The sequence below is a fragment of the Schizosaccharomyces cryophilus genome, assembly GCF_000004155.1.
Source record: "Schizosaccharomyces cryophilus OY26 unplaced genomic scaffold supercont4.2, whole genome shotgun sequence".
Lineage (NCBI taxonomy): Eukaryota > Fungi > Ascomycota > Schizosaccharomycetes > Schizosaccharomycetales > Schizosaccharomycetaceae > Schizosaccharomyces > Schizosaccharomyces cryophilus.
The window spans coordinates 795,078-817,343 of NW_013185625.1; the positions used below are offsets into that span (position 1 = coordinate 795,078).

Genomic DNA, 22,266 nt, shown 5'->3' on the forward strand with positions numbered 1-22,266 from the left:
CATGTTCATGAGTGACAGTATATGAAAGACCTTGGCAAACGGACGTATTATGTATCAAAGATAAATAAACTTTTAAAAGGAATAGAAGGAATAAGAGCTGAATGAATAAAAAAAAAAAAAAAATGGATAGCTATATAGACTTTACCAACAATCCCAATCTAAGACTTCAACCACTAACAATGATACCTAATAATCAATAAAAAAGAGAAAGATCAGGATTCAGTTATAAGGAAGACTACAATTCTGTCTGCTCTATAAACTCAACGAGAACCTTGGAAGGTCCAACGCTTCTTTAATAAGTAGCAGGAGTTTGGGAGTCAGAAGAAAAAATCTGGAGAACGATCAAAGCCAAATTGATGATTTTAAATTCAGTTAAGTCTTTTTCCGTGGGATCTTATTTCGTGACTATCGTTAATTACGCTTCTGATAATTAGGGAAGCCTGGGAACCTGAGAAATAAGTAATACCCACTAAAATCGTATCTGATCAAATGAAATCAAGATACGAAATTTTTTTTTGATTTGATAAATAAGGCATCAAGTATAACGTTGAGAGTCGAATTTTTATTTAGAACAAAAAACTAAAGATGTATTTATAATGCGACTGCTAGTTTGCATGAAATGAGAATTCATTGGAGACCGTTTCCAGATTTTGTTTTCTGGCTCAAGGAGATGTTGAAAACGAACAAGGAAAGACGAAAACATAAAAGGGATGGGGAATGATTTTTCTATTTAGCATACAAATCATCCGTCTCAATTGTGTACCATGTTTAAGGCTGATGCAATCAAATGAAATTCACCCATGGGAGTCTGAATGACAGAGACGCAAGAGCGAAGCGTTAATTTTCAATAAAAGAATTCCTAATAGGATTCTATGAAATGAACATTCGCTTTCAAGGTGCGATTTTAGAGGGTTTTGCGATGAAACTAGTGAATTAAGATATTGTCAAACGAAATTCATTTGGAAGATCACTGTGGGAAATCTGAGAAAATAAAAGTCAAAAGTAAATAAAGCAATAAGAGAAAATCAAAAGGTCACCGTTCCAAGTTTGATGTCTTGATTCCGTTTCTCAGTGTTTTCCCTTTTCATCATCACTCTGTTTCTTCTTAATTGCTCGAACAATGATAACTAGCCATATTCTTTCCGATCCCAAAGCAAATTGATAAAGTTCTAACGGTCATAAAAATCTCGAGGATTTCCTCCTTCGTGCTATAATCATCCTCTATGGTCGAATTTAAGCAAAAGTTTATTCAACCTTTCATTAGTTTAACGGATTTATTTTTTTTCTTTTTTTTCTAAAAAAAAGAAAGAAAAGCTTGTTTGTATCCAAAATGCTTGTCGTTAGTCCACCTTTGTAACATATTCACACCAAAAGGTATATTTTTTTGGATCTTATTTAAAGATTACATTGTATTTAATTTTCTTTTCTTACTAACACTTCTTTTCGTGTCCTATCAAGCTAATTGAAATACTTGTATTACCTTCCTAATAGAGCTGTTTCCCTTTTAGCAAAGTGCACCTACCCAAAGTGGACCATTTTCACAATCTTAAAAAGCCTTGTTTTCATAAACGGTTTAGCGATTTTTTTACTTGGATTTATAGATTCCATGCTCTTTTTTTGTTATAATGTATTGTTTTTAGCTCTAAAGCAATTATAACGTAGTTATATCCTACTTCTTTGATCGCATTGGAAACTAATCATAGGAAAGAAAGGCTTTTCCATTTTCATTAGTATTTCTCAACATACGTCTTTTCTTGTTTGTTTCTTTATTTTTTTTCTGCAATATTTAGTTGTTTTCACTCTTTCCCATAGAGTGATCGGGTTTCTTTACTGTTTTCTTTTCCTTTTAAATCCTGTTATTGAGAAAACTGAAAAGGTTTCCTCCCAATATGCCTAGTATAACTTGTACTTGGTCTGATGGGGATGCGAGGACCTTGCCCAGTGGTTCTTTCAAAACTCGTTATGCGCCCTCGATTACACCCCTTGCTCATGATGATCCAAGACATTTAGCGTTTCGAAAAACCTGCGGAAAGCTGCTAGCTCAGCATATTTTCGGTGGTTCCGGTTCAACCCAGCAGGTCTTTCATGATCTTTACCGACATTCTATTCATGCTTCAAAAGTGTCCTCAAACTCATTACCTAATACCTCCTTTACTGTTATTAATCCAACTTCAGCTCCTTCTCAATTAAATACAAAGTCCCTTGTCTCTTCCCATCGATCACGGCCCCCTTCCAGAACAGTATCAACTGATGAGCCCAAGGAGAATGCTCCTCCAAAATACACGTCTCGTATAATTACGGCGGAAAGGTTTGATAATTATGTATTGGAGGCTTTACCAAAGCATTATCAGCTTTACCAGCGTGATCTTAATCGTGATAGTTCTGGAGCAAAACGTGAGTACTGGGTGTACGGGCATCCTGGAGGTCGCCCTTTTCGATCGATGAATGACTTTCAGCATCATCTCTACTGGTTAATTTCAGATTTGTCAAGGAATGGAGCGAATTGCTGCTGCTCGTTATGCACCAATGGCCCAGCCAAAGGTCGAAGAAACATCCAAAAGGATATGGAAAGGATGTTCCACGAGTGTAAAGATGATACATTTACTTGGCCATCTTCATTTCGACTTGGTGAAGTTGTTTGGATTGATACGAATTACGAAATTATTCCTGGAATCATTGTGGCTAGGAATTTAATCAACTATGAAACAAATAAAGATAATTCTGTTAGTCCGTTTTTGGATGCTTACATAGAACCTTACCAATATCATTGCAAGGAATTAGGAAACTCCAGATTCTTTTTCGACATGGCTGCTGCTGATATTGAACCTTGGACGCAGCAGCTCGTAGATATGAGTCGCCCAAGCCATATACTCGCTAACGATATTGCTCACAGTTGGTGTCTTTATGGAAAGTTTCGACCCATGGAGAGCACGGATGTTGAACGCCGTGTTTATATAGATGAACATCATCCTTTTCCGATGACCGTTCTTCCTATTATCGAAAGTGAGTCAGAAAACGTTGACGATCATTTTTTTGGCGTTTATTATGGAGCTGAGAAATTATGGATTAATGATCTTTGCATCTTGCATACTGACTCACTCCCCCCTGAATTTTCCAAAGCTTCTTTAATGTATATATCCGATATCTTTGTAAACGTTGATGATGTGGTTTGTGTTCAAGGATCTCTTTGGTCACAAAAAGATGCTACACCTCAAACTTTTCACCGATTTCGAGATCGGAAGAATCTACCACGTCGGTTACAGATGGCTGAACAGTTTTCGCAAACTGAATACACTCTCATGCATAGTGATTCTTCAGAATTTATATGTGAGCTTGCAGATATAGCGGGTAGGTGGTACGAACCTTGGTCAATAAAAGGGAAGTATCATTTTTCAAAGGAACAAAAGAGACGAGTATTATCGAGACTGGAAGCTGTTGGAAATGAAAATTGGGTTGACGATGATTTTTATGAGCTTTTACTTTCTGAAATCGATCTAGTTTCGCCAGTTGTCATGTGAGTTTTCTCCTGTGCATTTCTTTTCTTTTTTTTTCTTTCTTTTTGTTTGTTTATTAATATATACCGCATATGGTTATATCTGCCTAGGTATTTTGTTCAATAGGAATAGGTTTTAATGGAAGGCGATTCAAACATTTTTTAAAGATAGCTTGTATTAAAGGACATTATGCTATTGAATATATCTTTCACTGCTATCCAAAACAAAGAGCACGGGGGATGAACGATATGCATAAGGTCTTTAGGTGAGCATCTTGGGATCAATATTAATGAGTTTAAAATCAAGCACTACACGAAATTAAATTCTTCTCACATTTCTACCACGGGGACCGCCAAATTTAATCGGCGATTTGTCCATGATTTTGACGATTTTATCTCGAACGAGAGAACCTTCCTGGCCTAGTAAACAATTTTGCACGGCCTCACGAGCTTGACTAAATCCGCAAAATATAACATACAGGTTTTCAATACTCATATTTTTTAGACGAATTTGCTCGAGGACTTTTGAGGTTACGGTGTACGCGGTATCGTATCCGCGTCTTTTTCCTTTCCGGAATCCACATGATCCAGAAGATGCCTTGTAAATTATTTTTTTGTCTGGATTACAGAGGGTTATATGAGTGTTATTCTTTAAACATTTAGCATGCAAATAGTAAGGTCTAGGAAGAAACTCAGAACCTGCAATATACGTAGGTTCCTTCTTCTGAGGCGGAATCTTTTCTGGATTCGATAAAACTGATTTTTCTAGCACCTCAGTAAGATTGATTTTACCATCATTCCTTAGATGAGGATGGGTCCAAAAACGACGAAGCCCAAGGCGCGTCAATCCCAGCATTTTTCAACAAAAATTTAGTTGTAAGCCTAATGAATTCAATGATTGAAACGTTAAATCCCCTCGTCGTATCAATATTCCTAGATTTCCTTTCGTTACACAAATTTGTATTTTCTAATTGAAATCTTATTATAGATACACTTTGTGGTCGAGGGCTTCACTCCAAGGTAACAAGTCTTCGATACTTATATTCCTATATCATAGCGTTGAAGTCTGCACTAAGCAAACGAATTCATACGAGAAATCCGGAATTACAAAACGTTTTATTGCTTCAGTTACTTTTATAGAAGTTTGGTAAAAGAGAAGGAGAATCTGGATCGTTAGATGCTTTACTTACCTGTTACTCATACACGTTCACGAAACGTAAATAAACCCGGTCAACTGCATAACAGCAACGAATATGGATTCGAAGGAAAAACTAAAATTAACTTTCATCTCGTTATTCACCTTTATTATTCAATTCTATCTGTCAAAGTCAAAATTTTCAGAAGCTTTGTCAAAAAGAATTGAAATATCAACTCCTGTGTCCAGCTTTCTGCGGGTACAAGAAGGGCTTTTTCTGTATCGCCGTGGGCTTGATCCATACTCTGGAGGCGTTTATTATCAGTCCCCCTTAATTCTGTTTCTTCATTTTAGCTGTGAATTGCTAGGAGGAGTAGATGCAATACGCATTCTTTATTCCTTCTTGACAGTAGCTAGCGGCTGGTTAGTTTACAAGATTTCTGAAAAGTATCAAGAAAATAAAAAACATAGAGATCTTTATTGCGGAACTTCTTCTTTGTGGATTTCTATCATGTAAGTGCTTTTATGAATGCTTTCACTACCATCCATTGACATTACGTGGCTTACTCGTTCTTTTGCAATTAAATTTAAAGCTTCATTTTGGCTCGGATTCTACTGTTGTACTAACAATGATCATAGTTACTTATTGAATCCACTTACGTTTCTTCCGAATATTGCTTGCTCAAGCGATGTAATTTTAAATTTCTTAACACTTGCTTTTATATATTTTTCAATTCAAGGCTTCCAAGTGGGATACGCTTGCACAGTTGCCTTAAGTTTATTTGTCAATCCAGGCACAATTTCTCTTGTGTTACCCAGTTATTATATTTTGAAACAAAGCAATCCAAAGGCATCAATAACTGGAACTTTTTTTGTTTTCTTATTTTACATGTCTTGTTTAATTATCGGTTCTGCAATTCTTTTACAGACATTTACTTTCCTGATGACTCCGCTTCATGTATATATGAATGCCCATGACCTCACTCCTAATATTGGGCTCTGGTGGTATTTTTTTACTGAAATCTTTGAAGAATTTCGCTTGTTTTTTCTGTTTGTATTCGCTGTTGCTCCTGTCATGTTCATCATACCAATCACCATACGTTTACAAAAGCTACCATTGATTGCGACTGTCTTGATGATGGGGATCCACAGTATATTCAAAATTTATCCATCTATCGCCGATTATTCCTTATTTTTGTCTCTTCTCCCCATCTTTGGAAAAGCCCAGGAAAATATGAAGTATAGTCTTTTGGCCAATAACGGAATAGTCTTTGCTCTTGTGTTAGGAACAACCTTTTACCATTCTTGGATTACCCTTGGTTGTGGAAACGCAAATTTTTTTTATGCCAGCAATTTGATACTAGCAATAGGAATCTCATTAAAGGCGATGGATTTTTTAAGGGCAGTGCTTATGATTGAATGGAGAAGTAAGCATCCAGAAAAAAAGAATGAGCCTTTGGTACAAATTCCTTAGAAATTTCTATTTAAAGGAGAAAAGAATTTGCACAATAACTACTCTGTCCATTAATCTTTACGGCAATCGCTGGAATGATTTACTATTCAGTAACCATAAACTGAATCCAAAAATTTTAGTATTGTATTACAATTATAAAGGGTTAATTGATTCTTCAAATTCAATTCGTGGCTAACAGGTTTTCGATGTGATTTCTGGTTTGCATCCTCTTCCACCACCTCCCAGCTGACCGTGGTTATTGAAGTCCTTGAGCGTGTTGATGTTTAGCTCAAAGAAGTACCTCAACTCTTTTGGTTGGCAAGAGGGAAATGCCTTAAAAGAAGGTGGTCTCCTTAAACCTGTTTTGACGTCTAGAAAATATGATACTCGTGGTGTACGTGCTTGAAAAATTTAGGAATGAGGGAAAAGACTTCATTTCAAGGAAAGCTTGAAAAAGAAAACGTTCTAATGAAAACTATAGTTGGGTACAAAGCATGATTACGCCGACCAATGGTGGGATAATATCTTTTCTTCACAGTTGAAATCTATCCAAGTAAACGCTGGAAATGGCAATGTACGAATTGATCAGAAATAATTTTTTATACTAATAAAACAAAACTAGGTTCAATTGGAAACGAAAGGGACATCTAACAAGCTAGCAATGGCGAAGTATCACAGTAAATACTCGGCCTTGTCGACTGTATTTCGATATGCGGGTTGTCTATCTGGAACAATAGAAGAAGAGAAAGAAAGAGAGGGTTTGAAAAATAACTCTATTCAAATGTCAGAAGAACAGCCGAAAGACAAGCGCTCAAAGAAAAAATCTTCTCGGAAGGCAAAATCAGGATCTGACGAGCAAAAATTAAAAGATAAAAAGCATAAAAGAAAAAGAAAGGATTCTGAGGATTCGCTGTCATCTTCTTCCAAAAAGCGCAAAAAGGAAAAAAAATCGTCTCATCCCAAGTCAGATCGGAAAAAAGAGAAGAAAGCGACCAAAAAGTCGAAGGGGAAAGATTCAGAAGCTCGCAAGAAAAAAAAGCTTTCTAGAAAAGACATTTAAACTGCTGGTTTCGATAGAAACTGCTATTATGTCTTCAAAAAAGTATTGGATCTTCTAATAATCAAACTTCAACTAACACACTTTACACTGTTGGGGTTACTTAAAGGTAATTATTTTTTTCATAACAGTACTCTTGACTTCAGAGGCTTCATTTAATAAACGACGGACAATATCACCTTTTAATTGTTTGTCTGCCTCACTTGAGGAATGCCTTTTATCAAGCTTGGTGCTTTTTGCTTTGTTCTTTTTTATGTTAAAGCATATCATAGAAAGAACACTATGGTTTTAGTTTGGCGTACTTTTTTCTCGGGTTGCTTGACAAATTATGTACATTTTTAATGTAGGTTAATAGAACGGATTCTTTGGGTTTTCATTTAATATTAAATTTCATTAAATAGATGAAGAATACAAAAAGCTGTATAAATTTCTGCTAGCGGTAGACTTGTTCATTCGTTCCTTTAATCATGGCCAAGGTAGGAATTTACCTTTCCAAATGCACTCTTTATATTTTTCTCTGGTTAAAAGAAAAGTAGTACCTTCTAAACTTGTGATATAAAGCAAACCGAAGATTCGGTGAATTCAACATCTTTTGACTTGAACACAGCCAATTCTTAATGATGGAAGAATTGTTCAACAAGCAGAAAGAAGAGCATAAAGGGCTCCAAGCTCAAATTGCTTCCCTTAGGAAACAAACAAAAGAAGGAAATAAGAAACAGAAGAAGCAAATCCAGCAAAAAATTGCGGACATGGAAGCTGATTTGTCTCAAAGGCACGCTCAGGAAAGAACAGACCTTGAACGGACCCTACAGCCAGAGGAAAGCAATGATCAAGATGACCTTGTTGCTACATTGCTAAAACAAATGGAATCAACGGATTTAAACAGTCCCCCAAAGTCGTCTGAAAAGCCAAAGGGTGAAGCAGTAGAACAACCTAAAGGACCCAAAAAATCCAGGAATCGTCAAAAAGAACGTCTTGTACGTATTTTAAAGGATATAATTCATGTCCAAATTATTAACGTTTCTTAGGAGCGCAAGAAAGCGGAAATGCGACAAATGAGTGAACAAGCGGAAACGGAGCATGCGAATACCGTGGACAAACAAAAGATAGAAAAGGATAAGCTTTCGAAAATTCTTTCAGATTCAGGATTGGTTGCCTTTGATATAATTCCGGACGGCCACTGTTTATTTGCATCAATATCGCATCAGCTTAACTATCATTTTAATATAAAGTTGAGCTATCAACAGCTTCGCGACCATGCTGCAAGCTATATTTCCAAACATGGAGATGAATATTCTGGGTTTTTACTCGATGAAGACACGGGAGAAGTAATGTCGGTTGAACAATATTGCAATGAGATTTCGACAACGGGAAAATGGGGAGGCGATATTGAAATCCAAGCGCTTTCAAATGATCTAAATGTTCCTATCCATGTATATAATACTAATGGCCCTGTAATTAAATTCGAACCTCAGGATGTGAAGCACACGACGCCTGTATGCATCGCATATTATCAACATTTATACGGATTGGGTGCTCATTATAACAGCTTGATATACAATAAGTGAAGGTTTAACGAACAGGCATATAGTCAACTTTAAAAACGATGGTTTCCTTGGGATTATGTTTTGTTAGCACTAGGCACTAATTAATATATTTTATTTATATTGGGATACTTGCAGTGATTCGCACTAAGATATCTAAAAACAGCTACTAAATATGGCTATTGAGGAAGAAAGAAATAAAAATTACTTTGACATTTGGTGATTATTATGAGTAAGGAGGAAGCTGCTCCTCATGTTGATTGGGCTTTGATGGTAACTGCTGTTGCGATGGATTCAAGTTACTAGGTTGAGAGGCAGGTTGCGGAATCATCATTCCTGGATAGGGAAACTGCGCTCCTTGAAATCCTTGTAATCTCGCACCTTGGAGACGGGGTTCGTCCTGTTTTTTCTTTTCAATTAAGTTTTTGTTGGAAGGCTCCCACCATCCACAAACAGAGCATCGAAGGGCCTGTATCCGTGTCAGCTTGGGTCGATTTGTGTTGCAAAAAAACTTCACAGCCAAAGAGATATGAACTTACTTTTGTCGTATAGACAGGCAGAATTGGTAGAACAATAATGGACAGTGTTTTCCAATGTCGACAAACACGAACTATTGTATTGAGGTATTAATAATGCATTCGTTAAGATTTTCGTTGACAGACTGAAGCACAGATGAGATGTTCAATATCATACCTGATTTGTTTAGACTAGAGATGGTTAGTAACTAGCGTCCATCAAGGGGTCATGCATTGTAATTTTGAAATTATAAATGTAAGAAAAATGAAAGTAAAGGTACTAGAGAGTAGACCTCCTTTTTACATTCCTGTTTACCCTTCTAAGGGTTACATGACTGTATAGTTACATACCATCTTGGACAAGTCAATAAAAGGTTTGCGTATTTACTCTTATTATGCCAGAAATCCTGGACTCCTAAAGGAAGGAAGAAGAAGAACATTATATGTCCCTATTTTAAGAAAAAAAATCAAGCAATTGGTAAAAGAAAGAAACATTAGAAGAGAACGCAGACTTTGTCACAATGACCAAATATTTTCTTAAAAAGTGACAATCATTTGGTTCTCTATCGAAAGTGAGTCTATAAGTTAATATTATGCTAATTACCTAATATTGTATTACAGTTAGGAAGATATCATTGCAACGAGATTTGCTACCTGTGATCTCTGGGATTTGCGTTTGTTTACTTCAGGATAAACAGTAAAAACAGTGGATCTAGGGATACGATTCTACTTTCTGCTGATATAGATGAAATAAAGATACATAATCCTTTCCTTAGCCTGGCCTGAAGCTCGTTCTATGTTGGTAACCTGTTTTTACCTTGTTGTAAATTTACGCAATCCCAAGTGGAAAGACTTCATAGCTATCTAAGTACAAGTACAGCGAAAGAATGTATAGGAAGTCAACTTTCATAGAAAGAGGCGTTCTATATACGAACACTGATAGATTGGGCTATACGTGAAGAATGCTATCACCGTTCCACCGCAAACTGAAAACACTGGAACGAAGCCATCATCATAGATTCAATAGAACAAGAATCGATAATACATATTCTACCACCATTCTATCCCATCCCGTCTTCTTTTTGATTCTGTTTTTCCAGCTTATATTTGACATTTGCGAATAATGACACGCAATGATTCACTATATGGAAAAAAACACTACCACCATAAAAGAACCTACAAGAAAAAAAAACCTGGGTTTTTGTAAGTTTTGGTTGACGGTTTCGAAGAAAATGCTTTCATTTTGAGTACTCTATTATAACTTTCTCTTTGTTGTGTCTCCGTTTACTACTCATAGTTTTGTGTAACGAAAACGAAGAAAAACTATCATTGTCAGCGTATTATAAGTGTTTTGTTGTACGAAACGTGATTCCTGTTTTCTTGCATATTTTTGTGGGGAGATATCTTGTTTGATTGCTTTCTTTTCTTCGGTTTGGGGTGGACTGGACTTCAGGGCTGTAAACAAATAAAAGAGTTATTTGAAAGTACGATGAATCCAAATCATCACTACAACGAGGAGGAAGAAAACCATACGGCTATGGAAATTGATAAGCCTACTACCATCAAGGAAGAGAGAAAAGAAACGGACTCTGAAATACAGTTGCAATCTTCTCAGGCCATAAATGGAAATGATGCAGCGACTTCCAAACGTCGAAGATTGCTTTCGTCTGACCTGAAAGTAGACTTTGATTTGGGACAACTTAAGATTTTGGAAAAGCCTGCTGCTTTGGAAGAAAAACGAGGAATCATTAAGTTTCGTGTGGTAGCAAATGACGGTAATCCTGAAAGCTTTATTATGTTGACAGGTCTAAAAAATATCTTCATGAAGCAATTACCTAAAATGCCAAAGGAATATATTACAAGACTTATTTACGACAGAAATCACCTGTCCATGACCATCGTGAAAGATAACTTGCACGTTGTGGGTGGCATCACCTACCGTCCCTTTGAGCAACGTCAATTTGCCGAAATTGTTTTTTGTGCGATTGCTTCTACTGAACAGGTACGAGGTTATGGCTCACATTTAATGAATCATTTAAAAGATTACGTTCGTGGAACTTCCAAAGTCCAGCATTTCCTCACATATGCCGATAACTATGCCATTGGTTATTTTAAAAAGCAAGGATTTACCAAAGAAATCACCTTGCCGAAAGAAATATGGATGGGCTATATAAAAGATTACGAAGGTGGTACTTTGATGCAGTGTACCATGCTCCCAAAGATTAAATACTTGGAAGCGAATGTAATTTTAGCTATTCAAAAAGCAGCTGTTATTTCAAAAATCAACAAACTCACTCGCTCCAACATCGTTTATCCCGGACTGGAAGTATTCAAGAACGGACCCGCACATATCGAACCAAACCAAGTTCCAGGTTTGATGGAAGTCGGATGGTGCAAGGAAATGGAGGAACTTGCCAAACAACCAAAGCCCAAGCCATTCTTCGCCGTATTAGAAATGCTTTTTACTGAAATGCAAAACCATCCTTCCTCTTGGCCGTTTGCTCAACCTGTGAACAGAGAAGATGTTCCCGATTACTACGAAGTCATTGAGCATCCAGTGGATTTATCTACTATGGAGTATCGACTTCATAATAACCAGTATGAATCTGTTGAAGAATTCATTCGAGACGCAAAGTTAATATTTAATAATTGCCGACAATATAATGATCCAAGCACTACTTATTACAAAAACGCCGACCGCCTTGAAAAGTTTTTCCAAAAAAAACTTTTGGAAACAGAGTACTCTCATTTGGCCGATTAAGAATTCTTGGTCCTCTTCCTTTGAAATTTAAATCAAAATGATTAACCTAATTTATATAGTCTCTTTTTATTTCTGGCATTTAATATATAATAATTTCCGTTCATTTATCCATGTATCCTTTAGCTAAGTCTAGCCATTAAACATATTAGTCTTCGGGAAATGCCTCTAATAAAGCCGTAACCATAGGCTTTTCTTCAATTCTATACATATCATCACTTTCTTCATTTTGAGCCGAAGGATCTTCCAAGCTTTCATGATATGCGAGCAAGTTTTCCTTTAAATCGTTCAGAGGAAAATTAGCGTCCTTGAAAAGCGACCTAATGACTTCTAACATGTCATTGTCCTCAACACATAACCAGCTTAGAATAACAACCACTGATTGAAACGAAAACAGCCCATGATCTATTTGTACTAAGAACCACCGGGTGGACTTTTCTTCTGTTTCAGGTGTTTGATCTAAGTCTCTTTGCTTATTGATTTTCTCCAAGTCCACGTGTAATTTTCGATAAATTGAAACGATTCTTTTCGTTTTCTCGTTATTATTTTCAGAAAATTTTCTGAAAAACCGCATTCTTTCTATCGTATCCGCTGGTAATGATCGAAACAAGGAGCAAAAGATAGCTAATAGATGGCTTACCGTTTCCGAGCTTTCACTTTTCATAAATGCAGAAAAAATGTATTTTAATCCTCCAGCCTGAACAAAATGCTGGCAATAGGGCATCGAAAGAGGTCCAAATAATAAGTAATCGATAACTTTATATGATGAATTTCTACTCTTTCCCTTGTACTTCATGTTTAAAATACATAGTTCGATTCCTTCTTCCTTCAGGAATGAGTCTTTTCCGTATGTTTCCTGGGTAAGACTAGACAAACAATCAAAAACATTTTCCATTGTTTCTTCTTCTAACCCTTGGGACGGGTCGTGTAAACGGTAGGGACTTATTCTTCGTAGTAATAAGTCTATACCATTTAGTTCACAGACCTTTTTGCGGGCATCTTGGGAGTGACTAAGGAAGATAGCCAAAATTTCAACCGAATATTGTAAATTGGCTGTAATATACGTTTCAGAAACAGAGATGCGTTGTAACAACCATTGTAGCATGTCGGTTTTCTGAGCCACTGTTGAGCATACTTCATTGTCAATTGAAATAAGGTTCTCTAAAAGTGATAAAATGGCGTATACGCCATGCCTATCAGCTTCATTTTTTTCATCAAGCCTCTTAATTCCGTTGGAAAGCACTTGCAAAAATCCTGTTTGTATTAAAGCTTCATACAAGGAACTCAAGGCATCCTCATCGATATCTTCGTTAGTTAATTCGAGAAACATATCCAGTACCGTAATCATAATATCTGCGTTTTCATGAGTCATAAGCTCTAAGAATGTAGTGACACATCCCAATTTTATAAACAAAGGAAACAGGCTGGGATATTCGGACAAGAGGTTGAAAGAACGAATTTCCTCATCCAAGTCAGCTTCTGACTCGATGAACTTCTCGGGGGACTCTGGGTATTTTGAACGAAGCTCTTGATTCTGGTTCAAAACTTTCTCCAACTTCACAACCTTCTTTTTTAATTCATTAGGTGTTAGTATTACAGGTTCTTCTTTTTCCTCATTCTGATCCAAAAATTGTAGACTTTCCTTCTCCTTTTCACTTAAACCACTTCCAAAAAAGCGACCACCTTCTTCGTCAAATTCTTCTTCGTCTTCTATATCTTGCAATTCCGGTTCGTCCATTCGACGTTTGCTCAACGACTTCTCAGTGGCGCTTGGTTCATCGATCGTTCTTTTTTTACTCGATTCATTTGCCTTTTGAAATATGGAATCTACATTCATCCTTTCTTCTTCTCTTAACACTATTGTGTGAAAGTGTACGAGCCCTAGTGGTAAATTCAATCAAACTTTTGAATTCTCCGAAATTAATGAACTTAGAGTTTGTATAGTTAAGTTTATACAAATTTCTATCTATGCTTTGGGGTATAGCACTCCTTCCAAGTGAAGTATAAGAGACTACAGGTTATTGTTTAAGAAGGGAAGGGTTGCAGGGTCAAAGATAATAATGAAATGTAAAATAGGAAATTACCAAGCTGCTAAAATATATTTGAAAGATTAGTGAATTCTCTTGTGACAAAATGTTTTAATGTTAGTAAATAGATGTGAAAAGCGACCAAAAATTAGTCAATTGAAGAGCACTGCAAGAATTCAGCGCTGGATATCTGTTTCATCTAATAATTTATTCATGATAGGAATATAGAGCAGAATCCCTACTGAAAGCTTCAAGAATCTGTTCTCTTTTCGCTAAGCCTATAAAAAAAAAGCACGTTGTAAGACAAATTTTGAAGGTTCTTGAATGTTATTATATACCAGTTCAACAGGTCGCATAGTATATCAAGGAATATAGGCCAAAAAAAAGAAACGAATCAAGTTATAGCTTTTCATAAGCTCGACAGGCATTTCTAGCGTTCGGAACCAAATAGTCTTCTAAACAAAGAAAAGCCTCACAAGGCAATTGCTTTCAACTCTATTTAGCAAGCAAATCGTATACCCTAACTAGGTATGCTTTACTGCTCAAAAGGTAATGAAATCTCAACTGCTCGACGAAGCATGTGACGCTCAAGGAAACAAAAGAATTCGATAGTAGAAATCATTTTAGATGATGGTTTGGAATACACGAGCTGAATCCACCCAGAAAGGTTTTTGAACATCGGCGCACTATGGCTTCAACATTCGAATCCAACGATGAAGAAACGCACTCGTGTGGTACGAATGAAACAAATCTAACAAAAAAAGAGAGGGGACTCCTTTATAAACAGCTGAATCAACATTTGGGATTTATTATTCAGTATAGAAAGCATATCTCATCAACTCTTGGACAAACAGAAAAAATAAGTAAAGCATATTCTTTTCCTTTCTTGAGATATAATTCTCTAATCCTCTTCCTTAATAAGGACATATAAGTTGGATGCTGTTTCAGACGTTAGAGGATCCTTCATCTGTATAAAACTTCCTTTTTCCAAGTATCGCCTTAGTTACTCTAGCGTTGCACGTAAAATTTAAGACCTTCTTAACGCTTAATATTCCTCCAACTGATTAATTCTCTAAGACTGGCCGTTGTGCATCTCTAGTTTTCACCATCTGAATGTTTCAGGCGGAAACAGTCTACGTTAAGCATATTCATTCAACTCTTAAATGTGTTGATTTTGCAAAAGAATGTACAGTTGAAATTACGAATCGTGGAATCCGTTTTGGAGTGGATGAATCTCAATCCTTACAAGGTAATACTAATCAGTAGATGATTGAAGTCGAGCTTGTTGTCCAAGATTCCTTTCTGTAATTCATTATTAACAAGGAATAGCACATTTATTTATTGACAAAGCGTTATTTCAAAAGTACAATTTTGAGGATGATGAAGAAAATTATAGTTATCTTTTCAAAACCAGGTTAGCACCATTGTTACAGTGCTTGTCGATTTATACAGATGGAAAAGAAAAACAAGTTGCAAGCCCTTGGGACCAGCAGCCTTCTACAAATACTATGCATAAACGGGGTGTTGTATGCAAAATACACTTTGAGGGAATTGGTGCTCCCTTTGAATGGGAGTATGTTGAAAGAATTTTCATTTAAATTGACACGGTTTATTGCTAACATAGCTATTCAGAGTTGAAGAAATGGCAGGATACTCTACAATATGCGAGTTGTCAACACTAGATTATGAAGAAAACATCGATGTTAGTAGGTTAGCTACTACTTTGAATACCAAAGTTATTATGAGAAGTGGGTGGTTATACGACGCTCTTTTAGAGTTAGACAACAACATGAGTGAGTCTCTTATGATTGAAACGTCTTCTCAAAGATCCACGTTTCTTTTGCGATGTGTAGGAGGAATGTCTACGACAGAGATGGAATATCCAAATGAGAAAAATGTTTTAGAATCTTTTGAAACCAACTCTGAGTATACATATACTTACCGATTTTCTCTTATTCGGCAAGCTATCAAAGCCTTGCAAGCAGGCACCAAAGTTAGCTTGCGCATAGATGAAAATGGGACCCTCAACATTCAGCTGATGCTTGTAGGTCAAGATGGCTTGTGTACCTTTGTTGACTTTCGAATTGCACCACTAGATTTAATGAGTGAAGACGAAGACGATGATGAAGAAAATTTGGCTAACAATGGCTACATGGAAAACTATAACGACCAAGAGAATTATAATACAGAGGAGGAAGACGATTGAGGTTTCAATCAAAGACATAATTTGATAAATAAGGATAGAAGGCTTTCTATGGAATAAGCTTTCATACACAATAAGGACATGGAAACATTCACCTTTCTCGAACAATACAGCTTAAAAGGGAGTTTCCTCGCCTTTTGCATTCCACTTCACAACATGGTCTAATCGTTGATCGCTGATACGGGCACTTTGCAGTTTTACTTTGATGACTCGAAGGCCTTCACCTTCAACATACTGTTTTGTATTTCCTTGGTCATTAGTATGAATGTGCTTGCTTCGGAAAAAAATATCTTCCTCACTGCCGCTAGGCAAAACTGTAGCTAAACCGTTCAAGCTCACAGCAGTGGTAGAAAATTGAGCTTGATTCATCTTGTACAACAGGTTACAAAGAGACGAAGCATCTGGATCTGCTTCTTGTCGGTTTGTAGTCCAATCGTGTACCAGTAACGATACTCGAGGATTCTTGTTTTAGGAGTTAGTGAGGTGTTCTATTCTGAACCTGTCTAGCTCTACTTACAGAACTGATATTAAAATATTTTTTGCTACTTTCTCCAGTTGTTAGGATGATACAGTCATCAGCTTCATAAGGTAGAGCTTGTCCTAAGCAGATATTAAATATTAGTATGCCAAAAAAAAAGCCTTCGAATACTTCACCTACCGGCAGGCACATAAGTAAAGGTCATCTGTATTTCATAGTTAATACCATTCATTTATTCAATAAACTCGCTCAAAGTAGCTCTGTAAATAGTCGCCATCATAGCTACATGTTTTGCTGTAAAAAACCACAAGAATTGTGACTTACCAACGACGAATGGGGCTGATCATGATAGCATGTTGCCAATTGAATATACTTTGAAGAACCCAAGCAGCGGCGGATTTGCTCTGGGAGTTCTTCATTATGATTCACTCCTCTTGAAGACATTTTTCCGATATAAAGGGTGTTTTACAAAAATAAAAGAAACAACTAATTTAGCGTATAATGAAGATCTTTTTGAAGATGAAAAATATTTGAAAAATACGATGCTTTGCAAGTTCTGGTATTTGGATATTCCAAGGAGATAGAATCTTGGAAGTATCAACACAACTCATATACGATGAGATAATACAACACCATAACCAGGATATATAAGACTATGCATAAGACAAAATAGTCTACAATTTTTCTGAGAATTACACTAGAATAATCAGTATCAAATCTGTTGCCAGCACCTACTATGTACGTGTATCAAGCTGTATTGGACATATAAAGTACAACGGTCGTTTACATAGTAAAGAAACAATTTCCACTTTAAATTGATGTTATTATCATAGAATAAGAGGTCATTAATTGGTTCGTTGCGTTTCAATTCATTTTCTCTAATAAGAAGAAAGATCAAAATGATCATAAGCAATATATCATAATAACGAAAAAGAAAACTTGAAATTATAAACCGTCTGATGACAAAAGTATAGCTATTTGCGAGGAATGCATCTTAAATCCAGCTTACCAAGAGTCAATCTTCATGGTTCCCTTCTCTACCAAGTTTTGATGCATCTTAAACACACTAGAAAGAATATGAGGCTCGTGGCCAATTCCTTTAGCTAGACAGACTTTTTCAGCCAAATTAAAGTAGTCATTCAAAATAGGCTTATAGTCGGGATGAGCACAATTCTGAATAACTTCATGGGCACGCTCACGGGGAGATAATCCACGAAGATCGGCTAAACCTTGTTCGGTCACGATAATATCCAAATCATGTTCTGTTTGATCTACATGAGTAGCCATAGGGACAATGCAAGAAACACCAGTAGGATCTTTCTTAGATGGGCGAGTAGAGGGTGTGTGCATTATACTCAATTTAGCATTACGAAGGAAATCGGCAGACCCACCAAGACCGTTCAACATTCTGCTTCCCATAACATTTGTACTGTTTGCGTGGGCATAAATATCCACTTCAACGGGAGTGTTCATAGCAATGCATCCAAGACGACGGATAATTTCTGGATGGTTGGAAATGACCTGGGGGCGAAGCATAATTCTATCTTTGTAGTATTCCCAGTTAGCATAAAACTTTTCAAATCCTTGAGGAGAGAAGCGAGTTGAGGTAGCAGTCGCAAAACGGAGTTTATCGGTGTCAAACAAAGGCAAAAAGGTGTCTTGCAAAACTTCTGTCCAAACTTCCAAGTTTTTAAAAGGAGAATCTGCCAAACCGCCAATAATGGCGTTAGCAATGTTGCCAATACCAGATTGAATAGGGTGTAGATGCTGGGGTAAACGACCGAAGTCCACTTCATGTTTCAAAAAATCGACAAGATGACCACCAATAGCACGTGAGGTACTATCTTCAGGAGAATTAGGACCCGTAATATCACCATAGGTAGCTTCCACGACGCCAATAACCTTGGAAGGGTCAACTTTGACATAGGGTTTACCAATACGATCATCGACTCGGTTGACCATCAAGGGGGTACGATAAGGAGGGTTGGGGATGTCAGCAATATCATGAAGACCTTCAAAAGAAGGAACGGCAGTATTGACTTCAATGATGACTTTTTCAGCCATCTGAAGCAGTTCAGGGGTAGCGCCCACAGAAGCACCAGGAATAATACCGCCATCTTCCGTAATGGCTGTAGCTTCAACAATCGCTACGTCCAAAGTGTTCTTTTCACGGCCACGAGTATAATAACCATACAACAAGTCCTGGGGGAACATGGAAAGATGTTTGTCAAAAAACTGAATGCGGCCTTCGTTAATACCCTTTGAGATAGGCTTACCGACTTGATGGGGACAACGACGCTCAATCATGTCAAGCTCAGCCCATTTACATTCGGTATCTGCACCACCCGAAGCGCCTACAAAGAGTTTAAAACGCATTTTTCCCTGAAGGTTCTTGGACTCTACATGCTTGGCCAAAGCTTTAGGGATCATCTTGGGATAACCGACGCCAGTAAAGCCGGACCAACCAACATAATCACCATTTTTAAAGTAGGGAATAAGACTAGCGGGATCAGAGACGATCTTTTTCGCGAATGCAGGGTTGCGAATGCGAGTAGATAGAAGAGACGGCATAATAATAAAGTAGAAAGCTAGAAAAAGAAGTGAGAGGGGGGTACTTTAAAAAAATTTATGCTCAAAAGAAAATAATAAAAAAAGTTATAAGACAGATAATAAATCCAGATCTAATCCGAAAAAGTAGAAGTTCGCGTAATTTGTTACGTATTTCGTTTCTTTTTAGAAAAAGAATAGGGAAACACAGAAATCAAAAAGATAGAAAATAATAATGAAGGCGAAAATAAATAAATGGAATCTACGAAGAACGATAATCCAAAGCTCTTGCTTTCAGCAGGCTGAGCTTTTTAAACCTTCAATTGAGTTTATATAAAAGCAAATGAAATCAGAAATCGCGATTTGAACCAAAGCGTAAACAATATCGATGAACAAAGCAAAATTGTTGAAAATTCCAGATACCAAGAAGTCAAAATATTGTTATTCTTCTCAGATATCAAAGAAATTGTAAGGATGATGTACTTGTACAAATATGCCTTAGGAACGGATGGTGGTTAGGAATAAATGGTTAAGAAGAAGTTCGCTTGTGAAGCGGCAACGCCGGTTATATATACTTTTCCTAAACGGATCCCATTGCCGATTTAAGGTTATAAGCAAATAATATGGCTTTGCCGATAGATGCATCGGGAATGACATTTGGATTTCGTAAAAGGAACATAACGGAAAGTGATTAATACGAAGAGTTTCGTTATGTGGCATAAGGAGCTTTAGGAGTTGTAATGTTAGTAAATAATGAATAAATCATTATTGGAAGGAATGAAGAATCAAAGAAAAGGAAGTGGAATTATTCTTATTTGTAAAAGGTAACTAATAATAGAAGGAGCAACTTTTTGACAGAAAGAATGAACTTGTTAGATGTTGACAAGAAAAGAAAATGATTTCGTAAGTGAAGACATATTCAGATGTATTCCTTCTTCAACGGATAGAAACGAATGAGTTTGATTTCTTATTTTTTTTGTTTATTTATAGTTGAATTATATTTTTCGCTACCAAGTTTCCTTCGAAAATGAGTTCCTTTTCCTTTTGTTTAGTAAAGGATTAGAAAACAAAAAACAAAAAAACCTAATGAATAGAGAAAAGTGCTTGGAGAAAGATGGTTTGTAAGAGTTTCTTTCATAGTTTTACAGAAAAAAATGATTCCTTTCCCATGGTAGAGAGATTCATTTGTCGTCTTTCAACAACTCTACTTTTCAACTAGGAAAACCTCTTTCAGTTTCGTCATCGTCTGCTATCATTTAACCAAATAGAATACATTATTATTTATTACCTTGTAGAATTAGAAAGCGTTGACAACATGCATTGCAAAGAAGCGTAACCAACGCCGGTTGATACAACGATAAACGGAAACAAGCAAGACCTTCTATAAATATTAAATATCTAGGATAAACGAAAAGAACGAGAATTAACGATAAAGGGAAAATGGTAAATCCTTCTAACTGAGATTTAGGGCTGGACATATATAAAACCGGAAATCCATAAAGACAAAAAACCTTCGATGAAAAGTATGCACCACAACATCAACAAGAACGCAAAGAACAATAATCTCAAAGTGAGGATAAAAATTGAAAGCTTGAATGAAAAAATGTACTGTTAATCGTCAATTGGTCTTCGGGACCTTGGAAGATTCAATTCACTTTTGGACTCTTCCTTTTTCTTTTGATTCAAGTAATTCACTAAAAAGATTTGTAAGCCATAGTTCAAAAACAATTCCCACATACAGTATTCACGAAGACCATGTCCAAAGTTTATCATACATGTAATCCCTATCCCAAATGTAGTTAAAACATGTACAACGGTAATCAAGGTCACAGGCAGGGTAGATAATCCACTATAGTTATCTAAAGAACTTAATCTACTTTCGAACGTAACTAACATATAGTACAGATAATACGCCGACCCTGCAAGCATCATTGTCTCCACAAATCCCATCAACATATAGCTTTCTCTACGCACAGCGTAAAGGGCAACAAACAAAACAAACAGGGTATAAGGTATCACCAAAATCATGAGGATTACTCTAGTCTTTTGATAATGACCACCATAGGAGTGTTTATTAGTCAATAGAATTTGAATAGATGAACAAGTACCTATATACAATAGGTGTTAGCAAAGACCATTATGTTTCAATGTGCACACAAAACTTACAAAAGTAGAAATCTAGCTTAATCAAAGCAACAAATATTTCGTAAATAAGGTAACGTCTTCTCATATGAAGATCTGGCCCATGTCGCTGATACATAACCCATCCATATGCTTTGTTCATGCGGTAGACTAAAAAGCACAATATAATACCAATCACACCTATGACAACGGGCAAGGCAATGTAGAAGGCCTTAATATTATAAAAAGTGAAAGTCGAATTATGAAATAGAAAATTGTACTTGCTGAAGGAGGTGTACAAGTAGATCATACGAAAAGGCGAAAAACGAGATTTATTGACAATCCAATCAGTAAAGTGTACGCAAGTACCTACTAGCACATACTGAATGATTGAATAAATAAAGAACGAAACATGGAACAGTAGGACAGCACTAGTCTACTCAATATGTTAGTGATTATAGATACTAAAATAACAATTACATACGGCAACAACATTCTTCTGCAACACTGCTTCCCAACCAGCATATAGTAGATATACTGACCCTAAAAGGATCACAATAAGCATGGAGAACACAGCATCGAAAACAATTTCTACTTTATCAGTCATATGGCTATACTGTCCAAATGAGTATGAAGAAAAACAAATGTTAATTATTGCCTCCATTGTGATCAACAAAATAAACCATAATGATGATTTTGTCAGAGATCGAAGAAAGTATTTAAAACGACCAAGTGACTGAATAAACCGCATTTTTTTCCTTATTGTTTACAAAAGATTGAAGTAATGGTATAAAAGAGCGAAATTTCCTTTTAGTTAGAACAACATTGAGCTTAATAAGTGAGGGTTAGTGGTAAAGTTGTATTTTCAATAGACCCACCTCTTCACCAATGAAGTCGGTTTAACATTCAAAGTTTTAGCCAGATAACATTTACTT

The 22,266-nt window shown here is 36.4% G+C and overlaps 12 protein-coding genes across 12 annotated transcripts; 6 read left to right on the top strand and 6 right to left on the bottom strand.

Annotated features, from left to right (window-relative positions):
- Positions 1–172: 172 nt before the first annotated feature.
- On the top strand, positions 173–4,441 carry SPOG_01898 (chromatin silencing protein Clr2). The gene has a single exon (XM_013167002.1). It carries the CDS (start codon positions 1,890–1,892, stop codon positions 3,516–3,518), a length of 1,629 nt encoding a protein of 542 aa, XP_013022456.1. The 5' UTR covers positions 173–1,889; the 3' UTR covers positions 3,519–4,441.
- On the bottom strand, positions 3,679–4,831 carry SPOG_01899 (ribosomal protein subunit S18). The gene has a single exon (XM_013167003.1). The coding sequence runs from the start codon at positions 4,347–4,349 to the stop codon at positions 3,813–3,815; it is 537 nt and encodes a 178-aa protein (XP_013022457.1). The 5' UTR covers positions 4,350–4,831; the 3' UTR covers positions 3,679–3,812.
- On the top strand, positions 4,747–6,102 carry SPOG_01900 (pig-U; the record flags this gene model as incomplete). The annotated part of the gene is made up of 2 exons (XM_013167004.1): positions 4,747–5,141; positions 5,268–6,102. The coding sequence occupies 2 exons, from the start codon at positions 4,747–4,749 to the stop codon at positions 6,100–6,102; spliced, it is 1,230 nt and encodes a 409-aa protein (XP_013022458.1).
- Positions 6,103–6,310: 208 nt separating this feature from the next.
- Positions 6,311–7,576, top strand: SPOG_01901 (ribosome biogenesis protein). Its single transcript, XM_013167005.1, has 3 exons — positions 6,311–6,475; positions 6,563–6,655; positions 6,704–7,576. Exons 1-3 carry the CDS (start codon positions 6,362–6,364, stop codon positions 7,139–7,141), a joined length of 645 nt encoding a protein of 214 aa, XP_013022459.1. The 5' UTR covers positions 6,311–6,361; the 3' UTR covers positions 7,142–7,576.
- Positions 7,577–7,614: 38 nt separating this feature from the next.
- On the top strand, positions 7,615–9,422 carry SPOG_01902 (OTU family cysteine protease). Its single transcript, XM_013167006.1, has 2 exons — positions 7,615–8,115; positions 8,167–9,422. The coding sequence occupies exons 1-2, from the start codon at positions 7,756–7,758 to the stop codon at positions 8,704–8,706; spliced, it is 900 nt and encodes a 299-aa protein (XP_013022460.1). The 5' UTR covers positions 7,615–7,755; the 3' UTR covers positions 8,707–9,422.
- On the bottom strand, positions 8,753–9,775 carry SPOG_01903 (uncharacterized protein). The gene is made up of 4 exons (XM_013167007.1): positions 9,549–9,775; positions 9,376–9,389; positions 9,222–9,292; positions 8,753–9,151 (listed from the first exon to the last, which is right to left on the bottom strand). Exons 1-4 carry the CDS (start codon positions 9,635–9,637, stop codon positions 8,909–8,911), a joined length of 417 nt encoding a protein of 138 aa, XP_013022461.1. The 5' UTR covers positions 9,638–9,775; the 3' UTR covers positions 8,753–8,908.
- A 595-nt stretch (positions 9,776–10,370) lies between these two features.
- SPOG_01904 (SAGA complex histone acetyltransferase subunit Gcn5) lies at positions 10,371–12,061 on the top strand. The gene has a single exon (XM_013167008.1). The coding sequence runs from the start codon at positions 10,687–10,689 to the stop codon at positions 11,956–11,958; it is 1,272 nt and encodes a 423-aa protein (XP_013022462.1). The 5' UTR covers positions 10,371–10,686; the 3' UTR covers positions 11,959–12,061.
- On the bottom strand, positions 10,394–14,009 carry SPOG_01905 (DUF1716 family protein). The gene has a single exon (XM_013167009.1). It carries the CDS (start codon positions 13,790–13,792, stop codon positions 12,104–12,106), a length of 1,689 nt encoding a protein of 562 aa, XP_013022463.1. The 5' UTR covers positions 13,793–14,009; the 3' UTR covers positions 10,394–12,103.
- A 433-nt stretch (positions 14,010–14,442) lies between these two features.
- Positions 14,443–16,890, top strand: SPOG_01906 (checkpoint clamp complex protein Rad1). The gene is made up of 3 exons (XM_013167010.1): positions 14,443–15,231; positions 15,312–15,555; positions 15,615–16,890. Exons 1-3 carry the CDS (start codon positions 15,096–15,098, stop codon positions 16,186–16,188), a joined length of 954 nt encoding a protein of 317 aa, XP_013022464.1. The 5' UTR covers positions 14,443–15,095; the 3' UTR covers positions 16,189–16,890.
- Positions 15,586–17,312, bottom strand: SPOG_01907 (pyridoxamine 5'-phosphate oxidase). Its single transcript, XM_013167011.1, has 4 exons — positions 16,988–17,312; positions 16,844–16,868; positions 16,703–16,785; positions 15,586–16,647 (listed from the first exon to the last, which is right to left on the bottom strand). The coding sequence occupies exons 1-4, from the start codon at positions 17,105–17,107 to the stop codon at positions 16,300–16,302; spliced, it is 576 nt and encodes a 191-aa protein (XP_013022465.1). The 5' UTR covers positions 17,108–17,312; the 3' UTR covers positions 15,586–16,299.
- Positions 17,313–17,439: 127 nt separating this feature from the next.
- On the bottom strand, positions 17,440–19,739 carry SPOG_01908 (acetyl-CoA hydrolase). The gene has a single exon (XM_013167012.1). The coding sequence runs from the start codon at positions 19,232–19,234 to the stop codon at positions 17,669–17,671; it is 1,566 nt and encodes a 521-aa protein (XP_013022466.1). The 5' UTR covers positions 19,235–19,739; the 3' UTR covers positions 17,440–17,668.
- Positions 19,740–20,462: 723 nt separating this feature from the next.
- SPOG_01909 (uncharacterized protein) lies at positions 20,463–22,263 on the bottom strand. Its single transcript, XM_013167013.1, has 4 exons — positions 21,816–22,263; positions 21,377–21,767; positions 20,950–21,318; positions 20,463–20,904 (listed from the first exon to the last, which is right to left on the bottom strand). The coding sequence occupies exons 1-4, from the start codon at positions 22,080–22,082 to the stop codon at positions 20,822–20,824; spliced, it is 1,110 nt and encodes a 369-aa protein (XP_013022467.1). The 5' UTR covers positions 22,083–22,263; the 3' UTR covers positions 20,463–20,821.
- Between the last annotated feature and the right edge of the window lie 3 nt (positions 22,264–22,266).

Excerpts from the sequence above, each read along its gene's own strand:
- SPOG_01898 (XM_013167002.1), top strand. The coding sequence starts at position 1,890 with ATGCCTAGTATAACTTGTACTTGGTCTGATGGGGATGCGAGGACCTTG.
- SPOG_01899 (XM_013167003.1), bottom strand. The coding sequence starts at position 4,349 with ATGCTGGGATTGACGCGCCTTGGGCTTCGTCGTTTTTGGACCCATCCT.
- SPOG_01901 (XM_013167005.1), top strand. The coding sequence starts at position 6,362 with ATGTTTAGCTCAAAGAAGTACCTCAACTCTTTTGGTTGGCAAGAGGGA. Across the intron at positions 6,476-6,562 it reads GAAAATATGATACTCGTGGT|TTGGGTACAAAGCATGATTA; the intron begins GTACGTGCTTGA and ends TGAAAACTATAG. Across the intron at positions 6,656-6,703 it reads TAAACGCTGGAAATGGCAAT|GTTCAATTGGAAACGAAAGG; the intron begins GTACGAATTGAT and ends AAACAAAACTAG.
- SPOG_01902 (XM_013167006.1), top strand. The coding sequence starts at position 7,756 with ATGATGGAAGAATTGTTCAACAAGCAGAAAGAAGAGCATAAAGGGCTC. Across the intron at positions 8,116-8,166 it reads ATCGTCAAAAAGAACGTCTT|GAGCGCAAGAAAGCGGAAAT; the intron begins GTACGTATTTTA and ends AACGTTTCTTAG.
- SPOG_01903 (XM_013167007.1), bottom strand. The coding sequence starts at position 9,637 with ATGTTCTTCTTCTTCCTTCCTTTAGGAGTCCAGGATTTCTGGCATAAT. Across the intron at positions 9,152-9,221 it reads TGCCTGTCTATACGACAAAA|GCCCTTCGATGCTCTGTTTG; the intron begins GTAAGTTCATAT and ends ACACGGATACAG.
- SPOG_01904 (XM_013167008.1), top strand. The coding sequence starts at position 10,687 with ATGAATCCAAATCATCACTACAACGAGGAGGAAGAAAACCATACGGCT.
- SPOG_01905 (XM_013167009.1), bottom strand. The coding sequence starts at position 13,792 with ATGAATGTAGATTCCATATTTCAAAAGGCAAATGAATCGAGTAAAAAA.
- SPOG_01906 (XM_013167010.1), top strand. The coding sequence starts at position 15,096 with ATGTTTCAGGCGGAAACAGTCTACGTTAAGCATATTCATTCAACTCTT. Across the intron at positions 15,232-15,311 it reads TGAATCTCAATCCTTACAAG|CACATTTATTTATTGACAAA; the intron begins GTAATACTAATC and ends AACAAGGAATAG. Across the intron at positions 15,556-15,614 it reads GGTGCTCCCTTTGAATGGGA|AGTTGAAGAAATGGCAGGAT; the intron begins GTATGTTGAAAG and ends ATAGCTATTCAG.
- SPOG_01907 (XM_013167011.1), bottom strand. The coding sequence starts at position 17,107 with ATGTCTTCAAGAGGAGTGAATCATAATGAAGAACTCCCAGAGCAAATC. Across the intron at positions 16,869-16,987 it reads ATCAGCCCCATTCGTCGTTG|ATGACCTTTACTTATGTGCC; the intron begins GTAAGTCACAAT and ends TATGAAATACAG. Across the intron at positions 16,648-16,702 it reads AATATTTTAATATCAGTTCT|AATCCTCGAGTATCGTTACT; the intron begins GTAAGTAGAGCT and ends TCCTAAAACAAG.
- SPOG_01908 (XM_013167012.1), bottom strand. The coding sequence starts at position 19,234 with ATGCCGTCTCTTCTATCTACTCGCATTCGCAACCCTGCATTCGCGAAA.
- SPOG_01909 (XM_013167013.1), bottom strand. The coding sequence starts at position 22,082 with ATGCGGTTTATTCAGTCACTTGGTCGTTTTAAATACTTTCTTCGATCT. Across the intron at positions 21,768-21,815 it reads TGCAGAAGAATGTTGTTGCC|ACTAGTGCTGTCCTACTGTT; the intron begins GTATGTAATTGT and ends CATATTGAGTAG. Across the intron at positions 20,905-20,949 it reads ACATGGTCTTCGTGAATACT|TGAATTACTTGAATCAAAAG; the intron begins GTATGTGGGAAT and ends AAATCTTTTTAG.